The sequence below is a fragment of the Psammomys obesus genome, unplaced genomic scaffold (genome assembly GCF_907164565.1).
Source record: "Psammomys obesus unplaced genomic scaffold, mPsaObe1.curated_primary_1811, whole genome shotgun sequence".
In the NCBI taxonomy this organism is placed as follows: domain Eukaryota; kingdom Metazoa; phylum Chordata; class Mammalia; order Rodentia; family Muridae; genus Psammomys; species Psammomys obesus.
This window is the reverse complement of record NW_026590405.1, coordinates 4901400-4915188: the sequence shown is the minus strand read 5'-3', so window position 1 is coordinate 4915188 and position 13789 is coordinate 4901400. Positions and strand designations below refer to the sequence as shown.

General features: G+C 47.4%; 1 protein-coding gene across 4 annotated transcripts in view; it reads left to right on the top strand.

Annotated features, from left to right (window-relative positions):
* The first annotated feature begins 141 nt into the window (after nt 1–141).
* Nucleotides 142–13789, top strand: part of CUNH6orf89 (chromosome unknown C6orf89 homolog) — a 31558-nt gene continuing 17910 nt past the window's right edge. Inside the window, exons 1-2 of one of the 4 annotated variants that reach the window (XM_055607272.1) lie at nt 142–248; nt 13274–13481. In XM_055607272.1, coding sequence (XP_055463247.1) covers nt 247–248; nt 13274–13481 — 210 coding nt within the window. In that variant the 5' untranslated portion in view covers nt 142–246. Of the gene's footprint in view, nt 249–300; nt 822–4764; nt 4845–4932; nt 4986–13273; nt 13482–13789 lie in introns of those variants that run through there. The other 3 variants (XM_055607271.1, XM_055607273.1, XM_055607270.1) reach the window with 3 other exon arrangements.

Below are 13789 nucleotides of genomic sequence, written 5' to 3'. Positions count from 1 at the left end.
GGCGCCAGGGGGCGCCAGGGCACCAGCTTTCCCGATACCGCGAGAGTTGCCCCAGCCCTGCGCCCTCGCCCGATCTGTTTCGGAGCGTGGGGCGCCAAGAGCTTTTCCTTTGTGTTCGGGCCCGGCCTTCGGCCTGAGAATCGCTTCCGGGTCGGGGCGCCGGAAGTGGGAAGTTGTTAGCCCGTCCTCCTCGCCCGGCGGCTTGTGTCCCCAAGGCGGGAGGAGCCCGAGAGGGCGCGGGCCCGCATGTGAGTGACTGGGGCCCGAGGCCGGGAGGGGGGAGGCCGGCTGCCGGCCGCGGCCGCCACAGCCTCGCGCAGCCCTGGCTCGCCGCTGCCGCCGTCCCCACCTTGCCCCTCCGCCCCCGCCCCTCTGCGAGAGCCTCCGGCCGCTCTGCTGACCGACGACCTCCCCCGGCCGCTCCCTCGGGGGATCCTCCCTTCTGACATCTTTCGGAGGCTCCGCGGAGGAGAGGGAAACGAGGTCCGCCTCTGCTTGAACTCGGTTCGCAGGCGTCGCGGCCGTGTCCGAAAGCCCCGACCCCGCTCGTCACCTTGTCACGGATGCCTTAGCATCACGAGAGTCCATCCCTGACGCCTTCTTAGATATCTTTACCTAACTGTTAAGGAGGAAATCTTTTTATTTATTTATTTTTAACGTGGACTGAACGTGATAAACGTGGCGTCTCAGATTTCAGAGAGGAACGTGTCTTGGTGTACTGACCTGAGTAAAAGAACTGTTTGCAATCGCCTGTCAGTCCAAGAAAATCACGTGCTGGTGTTTCATCGCAGTTTAAGACTTAACCTTGCAGGCCACATGTCGTGAGTATGCCGTGACAGAAGCATAAAGGGACACGTTTGTCTTTTCCTAATGTCAGACTTTATCATTGGCTGCAGTTTTGCTAAGGATTCAAGATTTCCCTTGACAACTGGCCATTACCAAAAATAGATTATATCCTTCCAACGCTCATTGATGATATTAAGTCTCACGTGACAGTACACATCCCACAGTAATTATGGGTCTATATGGGCTATTGACTTTACACAAGGGCCAAAGAGGCCACAGCAGCGTTCAGAGAAGCCCTACATGAGAATGGCTCAGATGTGAAGAGAAAGACGAGTGTTCAGATAAGGCGTGAAAGCCGCAGAGCGCAGGGATGTCAGAGCTAGGCCTCCGAGTTGAGGGGAGCTTCCGGAAGGAAGTGGAAAATCCAGAAGGGCAAACAGGTGGCCACATCAACAGTGTCGGGAGGGGATCTGGCCAGGCTTGAGCTGCAGGGACAGGTAGGAGTTCCCTGCTGTCAGCCTTTCATGAACACATTCGTGGACAAATGACAGGTCACAGGGGGCTGTTGCTGTTACAATTTTAGAAGTCTTTCTTTTCCTGGGGTCCAAGTGAGGGTATTAGATCTTTGCCTCACCCTAGTGAATCTCATAAGTTGTTTTTGTCTAGCGTATCTGGTGATGGTTGTCCTGATAGGAGTTCAGTACACTCACGTGCTCATAGGGTCCTAATTCATTTTGATAAGTTAAAGTTTGCTTTTTACTTTTAGAAGTAAGTGATTTGTTGGGCCGTGCTGTGTGACGGGTGCACATGTGCCTGCCTCTGCCTTTTCACTTAAAATAGATCCAAATGCTGCTTATAAAATGGAGTCACCTAGCGCAAGGCACAGCTGAAAACTGCTGTTTCACACAGTGTGTAGGAACCCATAACAAGCTACACAGCCTGATTGCAACCTCACAGTTTGTCATGACCTAAAAGCCCGCATGACCTTGGTGTTGGATGTTCTCTTAGTCATCACGGACCTGCTAGTAGAGGCTACTCCTGCACAGCTAGTATTCTGATCCTTCTCGCTGTTCATTTGGTAGTTCCCAGCATGGACCTTTTTACAGCCTTTCTTGCTCTCTCTCGCTTGGTTAGTTTGAAGTTGAGTTGTTTCAGTTTCTCTCTTAAGAACACGCTGGAAATGTGGACGGGGCTCAGTGGTAAAGTGCTGGGCTAGCATGTGCAAGGCCCGGTGTCCAGTTCCCGGTCCTGAAAGGAAACAAAACAGATTAAATACTTAGGAAGGCATGGTGATGGATGCCTTCCCAGTGTTTGGAAGATATGCAGGATCAGGAGTTCAAGGCCAGCCTAGACTACATGAAACTATATCTCAAAACAAAACAACCCACCTAAGCCCTCCAAGCATACATCTGTATGTATAGCACAGGCGTGTGTTTGTGTAGAAGAGTTCACTTAGCTGTCCTGCGGTTTGGGCTGAATGTTCACATGCCCCAACTTGTTTACCACAAAGAACCACGCCCAGGTCCTCTGAAATAGCAGTTATCACGCTTAATTACTGAGCCATCTCTGAAGGCTGCATTTTCTCCATTATCCTTTTGTCTGCTTGGAAACTGCTTTTTTTTTTTTTTTTTTTTTTTGCCTTGAAACAGTTTTTGTGACCCCGCTTGAGCCCCTGTCCTCCCGATCTGCGCTCTAACACACAAAAAAGGTGACGGTGCTGGCTTCCAAGCCTGCCACTCACTAACCCTCAGCAGATGGACACACTCCACAAGGGAGTGCAATGAACAAACCACGAGATACACAGTGCTCAGTGGATCCTTTCTGTGACTTGTCCCTTCACCAGATTCTTAGGTTTTTGGGGTTTTTTTTTTTTTTTTTTTGAGTGTGTTGTTATTTTCTCTATTAAAAAAAAAAAAAAACTTTTAAAGTTATTATTATGTGCATTCATTTTACCTGAATGTGTATCTGTGTGAGGGTGCCAGGTCCCTTGGAACTGGAGTTATAACAGTTGTGAGCTGCCCTATGGGTGCTGGGAATTGAACCCGGGTCCTCTGGAAGATCAGGCAGTGCTCTTAACTGCTGAGCCATCTCTCTAGCCCAGGTTATTAGTATTAATTCTTAATTCCTATGAATGTTTGTGACTCTGAGTGTGTGCAGCACATACGTGCGAGAGGCCAGAAGAGGGCGCCAGGTCCCCTGGGATGGGTTGGAGGTGGCGTCATAGGCAGTTGTGAGTTGTCATGTGGGTACTGAGGACCAAACCCAGGCCCTCTGAACTATCAGTAAGTGCTCTTAATCACTGAGCCATCTCTGCGACCTACATTTTTCTCCATTTATGTGCTTTGAAGAACTTGCAGTGTATTGTGGGAGAGGGAAGAGGAAGTACAAAGTAGTAGAGTTGTGCAAGGTTCAGAGGACAAAGTCCGGGTTGAGGGCTTAGAGTTAATGTATTTGACGAATCACTGGAAAATAGGCTGTTTAGAAAGAGGAAATGATGTGCACAAAGGCAGATAGCCATGAGATAGCATGGTGGTGGAGAAGACCAGGGAAGGTTAATGGGAAAATGAGATGCATCGAGAAGGTGGTGACCGGGTCGTAGCAGGCTACAGCAAGTAGCTTAGACTTCTTTTTGTAACAATTTTTTTTGGGGGGTGGGGGTGTTTGAGACAGGGTTTCTCTGTATAGCCCTGGCTGTCTGGACTCGCTTGGTAGACCAGGCTGGTCTCGAACTCACAGAGATCCACCTGCCTCTTCTGGGGTTACAGGCGTGTGCCAACATAACCGGCTTAACAATTACTATTAAGTACTTGATTTACTTGGGTATTGGAACAAATTTTACATATACATTGTATAATCCTCAACTGGAGTAGTTATAATTACCCCCCCTTTTTTTGAGACAGGTTTTAATGTAGTCCAGGCTAACCTCAAACTTGCTATATCGCTGAATTCCTGACTAATTTCTGAGTGCTGGAATATTATCCCTATTTTATAAATGAAAAGTTCTAAGGTTTAAGCAGGTATCGCTAAATAGAGAAAGCTAGGTAGTCCAGCTCCTTCCAGCTCTAGTTCCTGTGTTGTTAGACTGTGCCCGGTAGAGCATCAGGCATCTTGACTGGTGCCTAAACCCGACCTGCTGTGCTTCAGAACAATAGCCTGTGAATAGGAAGGTTAGGCTGGAAGTACAGAGACGGACTCTAGCTCTGTGATGAGCCAGTAGAAAAAAATTAATTACTCACTTTTTTTTTAGAATAAAGTATCTGTCTTATAACCCTGGTTGGCCTGGAGCTCACTGTGTACATGATGCTGGGCGCAGACTTGCAGAGCTCTTCCTGCATCTGCTGCCAAGTGATGGGGCTTTGGATAGCTCACCTGCATCAGAAGGATTCAGTGGGGATTTCAGTGGTTGAAGGAGGCAGAAAGGAAAGTTTTAATTGAAGTTCAGAGGACTAGGGTCTTCATTTAAAAAAAGAAAGAGAGGGCCTGAGAGACAGCTCAGCAGGCGAAAGCACCCACCAGCAAGTCTGCTGACCTGAGCTCCGTCCCTGGGGCCCATCTGTAGGAGAGCAGAGCCGACTTCCATGTCAGAACACGTACACATAAGAAAGCCAACATCTGAAAAGTAAGTGGATGGAAGAGGGCGCTCACAGGGAAAGACAGGTGCAGTTCTGGACACTTCCACAGTGAGAAACTCGAGTTAGTCCGCTGGGCAAATAAGGGGCTGGCTCTTGAGCGCTGTAAAGAACTGTGGGCTGAAAAAGATTGGAGGCTCGTTAATAGCTGCGGTTGAAGTCATGGAGGGAATGGGAAGGTCAAGGACAGCTGGTGCCTGTTAATCTCTGGTGTGAGAATGAGACAGTTATGCCAAGACTGAGAGGACTGAGGGGAGAATGGCAGCAAGGCCAGGTGCTTCTCAGAGGTCAGATAAAGCAGCCACTGGAAAACGCCCTTCGGACTTGGCACCAGGAGAGCCTGGTGACTGGTGAGCGCCGGCCTAGTCGAGTGGGAGCGCAGGGATATGATTCAGCAGGTCAGTGAAGGGGTGGAGGCCTGAGAAGACGGTAAGTGAGGCTAGCCCCTCCTGGATCTGGCTCTGAAGGGAGGGGCAGAGAGCTGGAGCCGCACAACTCCGGAAGGGACAGAATTTTTTTTTTTTTTTTAATGGTTGGGACAGGAAAAAGCAAGGCTTGGAGAAGAGAGAGGTAAGTTCAAAGATGTGCAGACTTCTGCAAGGTCAGAAGCAAAATAAGTCAAACTAGGAATGTTCTGCGTTGATAGGTCAGAGCCAGCCGACAAGGCTATCCAAGGTCTTGGATCTGTAAAAAGGTATGGTGTGTGTTTATGTGTGTGTGTGTGCGCGAAAGAGAGAATAGAGATTTGATTACATACTGAGTATTAGGTAATGTCAGAGAATTAGTAATTTTAGTGGGAATGTTAGTAAAAGCATATCCGTTGTCACATGAGAAAGTCTTACGTGATGCTGAAATATTTAGAGGTAATCTAATAATGTGTCACAGTTAACATCAAATGAATCTGATAGAAACAAAGCGAAGCATGGTAGCACACACCTTTAATCGCAGCACCCGGGAAGTACGGGCAGTGGATCTCTGTAAGTTCAAAGCCACCTGGTGTGCAGAATTACTTCCTAGACACCAGGGCTTCACAAAGAAACCCTGTATTGAAAAACCAGGAAGGAAGAGAGAAAGGGAGGGAGGAAGGAAGTCAGAAAGAGCACAGATGTGGCCAGTGTTGACAGCAGGCAGGTCTAAGTGAACACTGTGTAGACGTTCACTGTTCTTTCCATTTTCCAGAAGTTTAAAATCTTTCAGAATAGTTTGGGGAAAATACAGAATTGAGGTGTCCATGTGGCGGTTTTTCCTTAGTTAGGGAGGGGTAGATCTGCCAAGAGTGAAGAAATGCTTTAAAAGCTCAAGTCTTGCTGGAGGGATGGATCAGCAGCTAAGAGCTTGCTCCGCCAGAGCTCCTGAGTTCAGTTCCCACACCCACATGGTGGCTCACAACCATCTATAACCATAGTCCCATGGGATTGCCTTCTTCTGGTGTGCAAATGTACATACAGACAAAACAGCCGTATGCATAAATAAATAAATCTTAAAACAAAAAACAAAAACAACTCAAGTCTTGCCACACAGGGGCATAGAAAGAGGATCATTAGATCATATGATAGTGTGCAAAAAAGGTAAATTTTTCTTGATTGTAATATTTTTATAGTGTTAAACTACTTTCTTGGATTTTCCTAGCCCCTACAATTCCCGTTTCACGGTTTGGTTCTGTGTTTACTAGTTCACATTAGTCATGTAAGTGGTACCGTGGAGTATTTTTTACATGACTTAGTTTACTAAGCATTTTCTTTTCAAAGATGAAGTAGTTTTTGTGTTTCTGTCCACCTTCTCCTTGACTAGTGTAGCTCTACTAGCCCATGAGTGGGCTTTAGGGTGCTCCAGTCCCTGTCATTGTGAAGAATGTTGCGGTCACCCTGGGCGTGCAGGCATCTCCTCAGAGCGGCTTCTCACTTCCTTTGAGGAAGTACCCACACTTGGGATGCTGACAGCCCTGTTGTTTATTTCCAACACGTCTGTGTTATTTTCTGCTCTCATGCTTACCAACAGTAAAAGCTTAGTGTTATAAATTTTAAACACTTACAGTCTTAAATTATTACTGTTTTGAATCACATAAATCATTTTAATGTTTTACCAGTTATTTTCCCTTAAGTGTGTTGAGTTTTTCTTGATAGCTATTTGTTTGTTTGTTTGTTTGTTTGTTTGAGGCAAGGTCTCTATGTAGTTCTAGCTGTCCTGGAACTCAATATGGAGACCAAGCTGGCCTCAAACCCATAGAGATCTTACTGTCTCTGCCACCCAAATGCTGGGATTAAAGTCATTCACCACTATGCCTGGCTCCTGGTAGTTTTGAATTACAATCTAACGGATGTGCTGTCAGGCATGAGAACCTTGGGGTGACGCTGGGTGGAGTGTATCCGTGGAGAGTGTGCACCCACACCCCACAGCTAACGAGGGAACTAAGCAGGAGAAAGACTGCCTCCGGATAGTGCTCATCTTAGCAGGGCTGTGTGCTTTAGAGAAACGGGTCAGTATTGCGCCTTAGAGTTGCTGGCGCTGCCACAGCTGCTCACGTCACGGCACCGGAGGGACCAGTGCAAAAGTGACGGATACATTTCTGCTCTCTTAGCTGCTCCTCTGCTGTCAACAAATTTGTTTGGCTTTTATGTGCAACTTATTTTCTTTTATATAGGGGTGTGTGTACACACTGTATTCGTGTAGTGCCCACAGCAGTCAGAACAGGGTGTGAACTTCCCTGGAATTGGAGTTACAGGTGGTCATGAGCCATGTTGTGGGTTCTGGGAACCAAACCTCAGCAGGAGTCCCAAGTGTCCTTAATTGCTGAGCTAGCTCTCCAGCCCCTGTTTGTTTATTTTTTGAATCAGGATCTTATGTAGCCCAAGATGGCCCTGAACTGTAATTAGCTGAGATTGGCCTGGAACTCCTGATCTACCTGCATCCCAGTTCTAGGATTATGGGACAATGTCACCATACTCAGCTCTTCCAAAAACTGTTTGCTGACAAGTTCTGCCCTGGCAGTTCCAGGAGCCAAGCACCCATTCTGCTTCCACAGGAACTGAGGCCAGGTGGAGCTATGGGGACCATCTCCTCAGAGCTGCCCTGCTTCTGTTCGTAAAGAACCCTCTGTGAACCAGCACCCTTGCTCACCCTGACAGGCCTCTCTTGAAGGCGTTTCTTGGAGGGTTTTGTTTCTGTGGGCAAGATTGTTTTTCTTTGTGGGGGACTGCCTGGGCCCTGTGTGGTGTTGGCTCTACCCAGTAGATGCCAATAATTTCTACAGTAACAACAAACAAATAGACCCCGCCCAGACCTTCAGACATCACCAGATGCTACAAAGAGCGGGGTCACTCTTGGTTGAGAGACGCTGCCTTCAAGCTTTTAAACAGGGTGTGCCTTTGTTACTTACGTTTCTTTTATAGTGCTGGGGCTTGAACCAAGGGCTCCTCTGCCGAACCACTGCTCCCAAGTGTGCTTTTTTTAAAAAAAGATTTTATTTATTTTATGTATATGAATGCTCTGTCTGCATGTACACCTGCACAACAAAAGAGGGCACCAGATCTCATTATAGATGGTTGTGAGCCACCATGTGGTTGCTGGGAATTGAACTGAGGACCTCTGGATGAGCAGCCAGTGCTCTTAACTGCTGAGCCATCTCCTCAGCCCCGCAAGTGTGCTTTTACTCAGCAGAGAGGTATGAGAGCTCCACACCCAAAGCCTGTGGGAACTCAGTACTGTACTCTCTCCATCCACAGCTCTCAAGCCTGCAATCTGGAAATGCTCATTGGACAGTTGCAGAAACGAGCAGTGCTATGTTTTCAGCATGCTGAGTAGCACGGGGCAGAGTCTGCCGGGGCAGAGTCACCCTTGTGTGCGTGCCCACCACCTACTCTTTGATAACTAAGCAGTTACCGAAGTTAGCCCTTCTTAAGGCCGTCACCAAAGTTAGCCCTTCCTAAGGCAGTTACCATGTCTGTGTCCTCCACCTCATGTGGTCTGTGTAGGCAGCTCACAGACTCATGAGAAGGGTAAGTACAAGCCATTTGAGAGTGAGACTAGGTTCCTCTGGCTTATTATTAAGAGTGTGCTGTCATTGTTCTATTTCATCCTTACTTATTGTTGTTATTTTACTGTGCTTAATTTGTAAGTTAAACTTACTCAAGGTGTGCATGAGGAAAACCTTGTATGTCTAAGAGTTCAGTACAATGTAGTTTCAGGCTTGCACTGGGGGTCTGAAAACATCTCCCCATCACTAATGGAGGACAACTGTATGTCCAGGGCAGGACAGAGGCATTGGCCTCTAACTCCCCTGGTGACCCTGCCTATGTCTTGGCAGGGTTAAAACACTGTTAAAGAGTCAAGCTCATTCTTCTCAACTTCTCTCCAAGGCAAAGCTCCTTTCTGCCAGGCTGGCCCCTCTTTCTGGAGGTAAATAGATTGTCTGTCATCAGCCTCAGCTGATTGCAGTCATTCTGCTCATGCCCAGGGCCTAGCTGTGACTTTGTGTTTCATGTTTTTAAGTGGGCAAGTTTGTTGTCTGATTAACATATCCAGCTAATATTCTCAAAGTCTCCAGTCTAGACAGAAAAACACTGTCTCTGGAGTTACTGGTCACAGAAGAATCTTATGATGTTATCATATTACTCTCTTTGGCATGCATGCTAGGGGTTGGCCCAGAGCCTGTTCTTGTTCACTGCTCTGAACCCCCAGACCCTCACCCTGTGTCACCACAGCAGCCACTGGACTGCATGACACACCACGGCTGTCTTTCCTTCACAGCTCTCATTCCCTTTGTGCCCAGTGATGCTCCAGAAGAGTACCAGTAGATGTTTTAAGATTATGGAATCATTACAGAGATCACTTCACTTACTGTTCTTGGAAATGTTCCTTTCTTAGGGGAAGGTTTTATGTATTCCAGGCTGGCCTTGAACTTGCATTGTAGCCAGAATGACCTAGAACTACCTGCACTTCCCAAGTGCTCTTTCTCGTAGCTTTGGGTTTGGAACCCAGGACTTTTTGCATACCGAGAAATTGCTCTATTGACTGAGCTACATCCTCAGCCCCCAGTCCTCCCCAGTTGTGCTGGGGTCACAAGGCTTGTGCTACCAATACCTGGCATGGAAACACTACATCTTGATTTATTTAGTTTATCCGTAGAGTGGCTCTTAATGCTTTATAGTCCCTTCTGATTAATGGCTTTATGGACAGAGTGAGGGCCACATGCAGCTGGTTGGCTCAGATACATCTTTCCCTCACCCAGAAATTAAGACATTCACCTGGGTAAACTTCAGATGGTGGTTGTATTCTGCACATGCTAATCAATGGTTTACAGCTAGAGACACATGCAGTAAGAGCCTCTGTTGTAGAGCAGGCATGGTGGTGCATGCCTTTAAAACATCTTTATTTTAGAATGTTTCATTTATAGTGTATGTGGGTGTTTTGCCTGTGTGCCTGTCTGTGTATTATATGCATGCAGTGTTGTCAAAGGCCAGAGAGGGCAGCAGGTCCCCTGGGACTGAAGTTAACTGATGGTTGTGAGCAGGCATGGAGTGCTATGAATCAAACCCAGGTCCTCTGGAGGAGAAGCCAGTGCTTTTAGTCACCAGGCAGTCACTCCAGCCCTCATACATGCCTTTGGTCCCACACAGAGACAGGAGGCTCTCCGTGAGCTCCAGCCCCGCCAGGGCTGTATAAGCCTAGACTGTGTATGAGCTGAGGATTAACTGATCCTCCTGCTTTCACCTTGCAGCCGTGTGGCACCATGCCCAGGTTTATTCAGTGCTAAGGAATGAACCAAGGGCTAGGCAAGCAGTCTGCCAACTAGCTCCATCCCCAGCCCTGTAGATCTTTAAGAGAAGCCTTTTATAATATGTTTTGCCAATCCTCGGCCAGTTTATCGTTCTGTTTGTCACCAAGTATATGCAGATGTTTATTATGTGCAACAGATACAGACCTCTGTTAAGAACATGTGCCCTGTATGTGCCCTGTCCTCATAGGCTTCAGAGGCCTGTGGCTGGACAATAGGAGACAGAGCGTAGTATAGACTAATAAATGCTACAATAGAGCTAAGTTCTAATCCATAAATACATATTAGCCTTTATTAAGATAAAGTTTACTGTGGGGTGGTGGTAGCACAGGCCTCTAATTCCTGAACTACAGATGAGTTCCAGGACAGCTAGGGCTACACAGAGAAACCCTGTCTCTAAAAAAACAAAAACAAGTCCAGTGTCTGCACTATTTTACATCCCTACAGGTAATGTACTGATTTTTTTTAATGTACTGATTTTTTAAAGTTCATATTTCATTCCCAAATAATTATAACTTTGAAACTCACTAAAGTGAGTTTTGTTTCTGTTTTATTAAAAATAAAAATAAGAATAAAAATGGGCTTCCCTATAAAGTCCAGGCTGGTGTGGAACTTGTGTAGCCCAGCCCAGGCTGACTTGAATCTTAATGTCCCTCCCTTAGCATTCTATGGACTAGGATTAAAAGCACTCAAAGGCAGCCAGGTGTGGTGGCTCATGACTTTAATCCCAGCACTCAGGAAGGCAGAGGCAGGCAGATCTCTGAGGTTGAGGCCAGTCTGGTCCCCAAAGTGAGTTCCAGGACAGCCAGGGCTACACAGAAAAACCCTGTCTCTAAAAACAAAACAACAGCAAAAACATTCAAAGGCTGAGGCAGAAGGATCAGTGAGAGAGTGCTTGACTTCATACATGAGGCCTTAGGTTCAGTCTCCAGCATTGCATAATGCCCAGGCAATAGTGTCTTCAGCTAATGGCAGTGGGCCAACAGGATATCCACACAAAAATAAATTTGAAGTGGTCCAGATAAACTAAAATTACAAACCTCTTAGAAGAAAACATAAAGAAAAGCCTTTGTTGCACTGGAGAAGTGGCTCAGTGGTTAAGAGCACTGGATTCTCCTCCAGAGGACTGGGCTTCCATTCCCAGCACCCACACAGGCTCACAACTGTCTATAACTCCAGTCACAGGGGATCTGACGCCACCCTCTGGCCTCTGAGGGCACCATGCACACACAGGGTGCACAGACACACGTGTAGACAAAACGCCTACATACATAAAATAACTTTGAAAATCAAGACGCCTCTGTGATGCTGAGCTAGGCCCCTAAGTGAGGGGCTTCCTGAGTGCAAGCAGCGAAGGAGAAGGAGACGTTGGGCTTCTGTGGAGTTTAAAAGCTGTGCTGCAGAGGTGCCGTCAAGAGAGTGAAGTGGGGTGGAAGGGGGCTCGTACAGAGGACCAAGGTCAGCTCCCAGCACCTAGGCTCTACAGTGCTAAGCTCCCGGCCTCTACACCCACCTGCATGCATGCACATGCATGCGCCTGCGCTCACAGCACAGATGTAACTAAAAAAGCAAAGGCACAAAAGGAAGTCCCTTAGGACCTGGTATGGCGGTGCACACCCGGGGATTGGAGTGCAAGGGCAGCCTTTGCTACCCATCAGGTTTAAGGCTCGAGGACAGCCTTTGCTGCACATCAAGTTTGGGGCCTGGGTTCCACGAGACCTTTTTCAGACAGACAGACAGATAGAATGTTTTTAAAAGAGGAAGAAAAAAGAAAATGAAATGGAGGTAGGCCTTTGGTCCAACTCTAGTTCTGCCAACAGAACTAGGGCTAGCTCTAGAAGTCTGAAGGAAATGTGTACAGTGTCTGATAAGGGCCTATTGTCCAGGACAGAGAACACTGAAAATTCCGACAAACTAAGTAATGAGACAGCCCAATAGAAGTGCACAAAAAAGGGCTGGAGAGATGACTAAGCGTTTAAGAGCACTGGCTATTCTTCCAAAGGACCCAAGTTTAATTCCCAGCACCCATACGGCAGCTCACAACTGTCGTAACTCCAGTTCCAGGGGATCTGACACCCTAACACAGACATACATGCAAGTGAAACACTGATGCACATAAAAATAAATAAATTAAAGAAAGGCACAAAAGAACCAGGCGTGGTGGCGCACGCCTTTAATCCCAGTGCTGAGGGAGGCAGAGCCAGGTGGATCTCTGAGTTCAAGGCCAGCCTGGTCTACAAAGCGAGTCCAGGACAGCCAGGGCTACCCAGAGAAACCCTGTCTCTAAAAACAAATAAATAAACAAAAACCACCACCAACAACAAAAATGTACAAAAGACAGCCCTTCCTGCAGAGAAGGGCTTCAGAGAAATGCAGGTCAGGACCAGTGAGCCGCCACTGCCCATCCCTGGCACGTCTCTGTTCTGAAGTCAGATGGGCGGGGTAGAGCTCCCTCACTGCTCGTCTACCGAGCCACCCTCCGGGGGCAGCATCTTCCTGGACTCCACTGTATCAGTGCTTCTCAGGGTTAGACACACTTAGGGCTGAAGTGCGCAGATAAGAGGACCCTCTGCGTTTAAGGGGTGGGGAGGCCCTAAGCACTGTTCCCAAATGAAAATATTGAGGGCATTTAACTAAAACTTTTTTTTTTTTTTTGAGTCTAGGTCTTTCTGTGTAGCCCAGGCTGGCCTTGAATTCACTCAGATCCACCTGCCTCTCCCCGTTGAGTGCCAGGATTGAAGGCGTGCATGCCGCACACAGCCTAGCTAATTGACATTTTGTGACTCATGCACAGACTGACCCAGTGGCCTGTCACTGAAGAGATTAAGTCAAGAGAACCATGCAGGCCCCAGGACTGTAACGCCGTGAGCAGCATAGCAAGAAATGGTCTCAACATGGAAGAGCAGTCTGAAAGTACTGCACACACGCAGCTCAACAGTCATTACATGCGCTTTGTATTTGGTAGAAACGTGTGTGATGTGGTTTGGGAGGAAAACCAAACAATTTGTTCTCTCAGAGAGTTGAAAGGCAGTAGCCTTGTGCAGGAAGAACTTTAAAGAAAACATCGCTTTGCTTTTGTTCTCAGGGACTTCATTTTGGAAGACATGGATCTTGCTGCTAATGAGATCAGCATCTATGAGAAACTTTCAGAGACTGTTGATTTGGTGAGACAGACAGGCCATCAGTGTGGAATGTCAGAGAAGGCAATCGAAAAGTTTGTCAGACAGCTGCTGGAAAAGAATGAGCCTCAAAGAGGACCACCCCAGTACCCTCTCCTGCTAGCCGTGTATAAGGTAACGTGCTGCTTGGAGAGCCCACCTCAGGCACTTCCTCGTCCCTTCCAGTCACTGCTGGCCAGTCTCAGTCCTGAACTGGACTTTTCTAGTATGAACTGATCGCTGCTGCTCTGGTGTGTTACCAGGAAATGTGACTGTTGTCGGCTGGCACTGAGTGAAAGCTGTGTCTCCATAGTGGAGGTAGCATCTGGTTGTGGGGTGGACTTTGTGGGCCTCAGAGTTCTCGAGCTTTAAATGCCTTTGGAGGTGCAGGCAAATGGCTTGTTTAGGAAGTGGGCTAGCTCTAGCTACACTGGACATAGCCA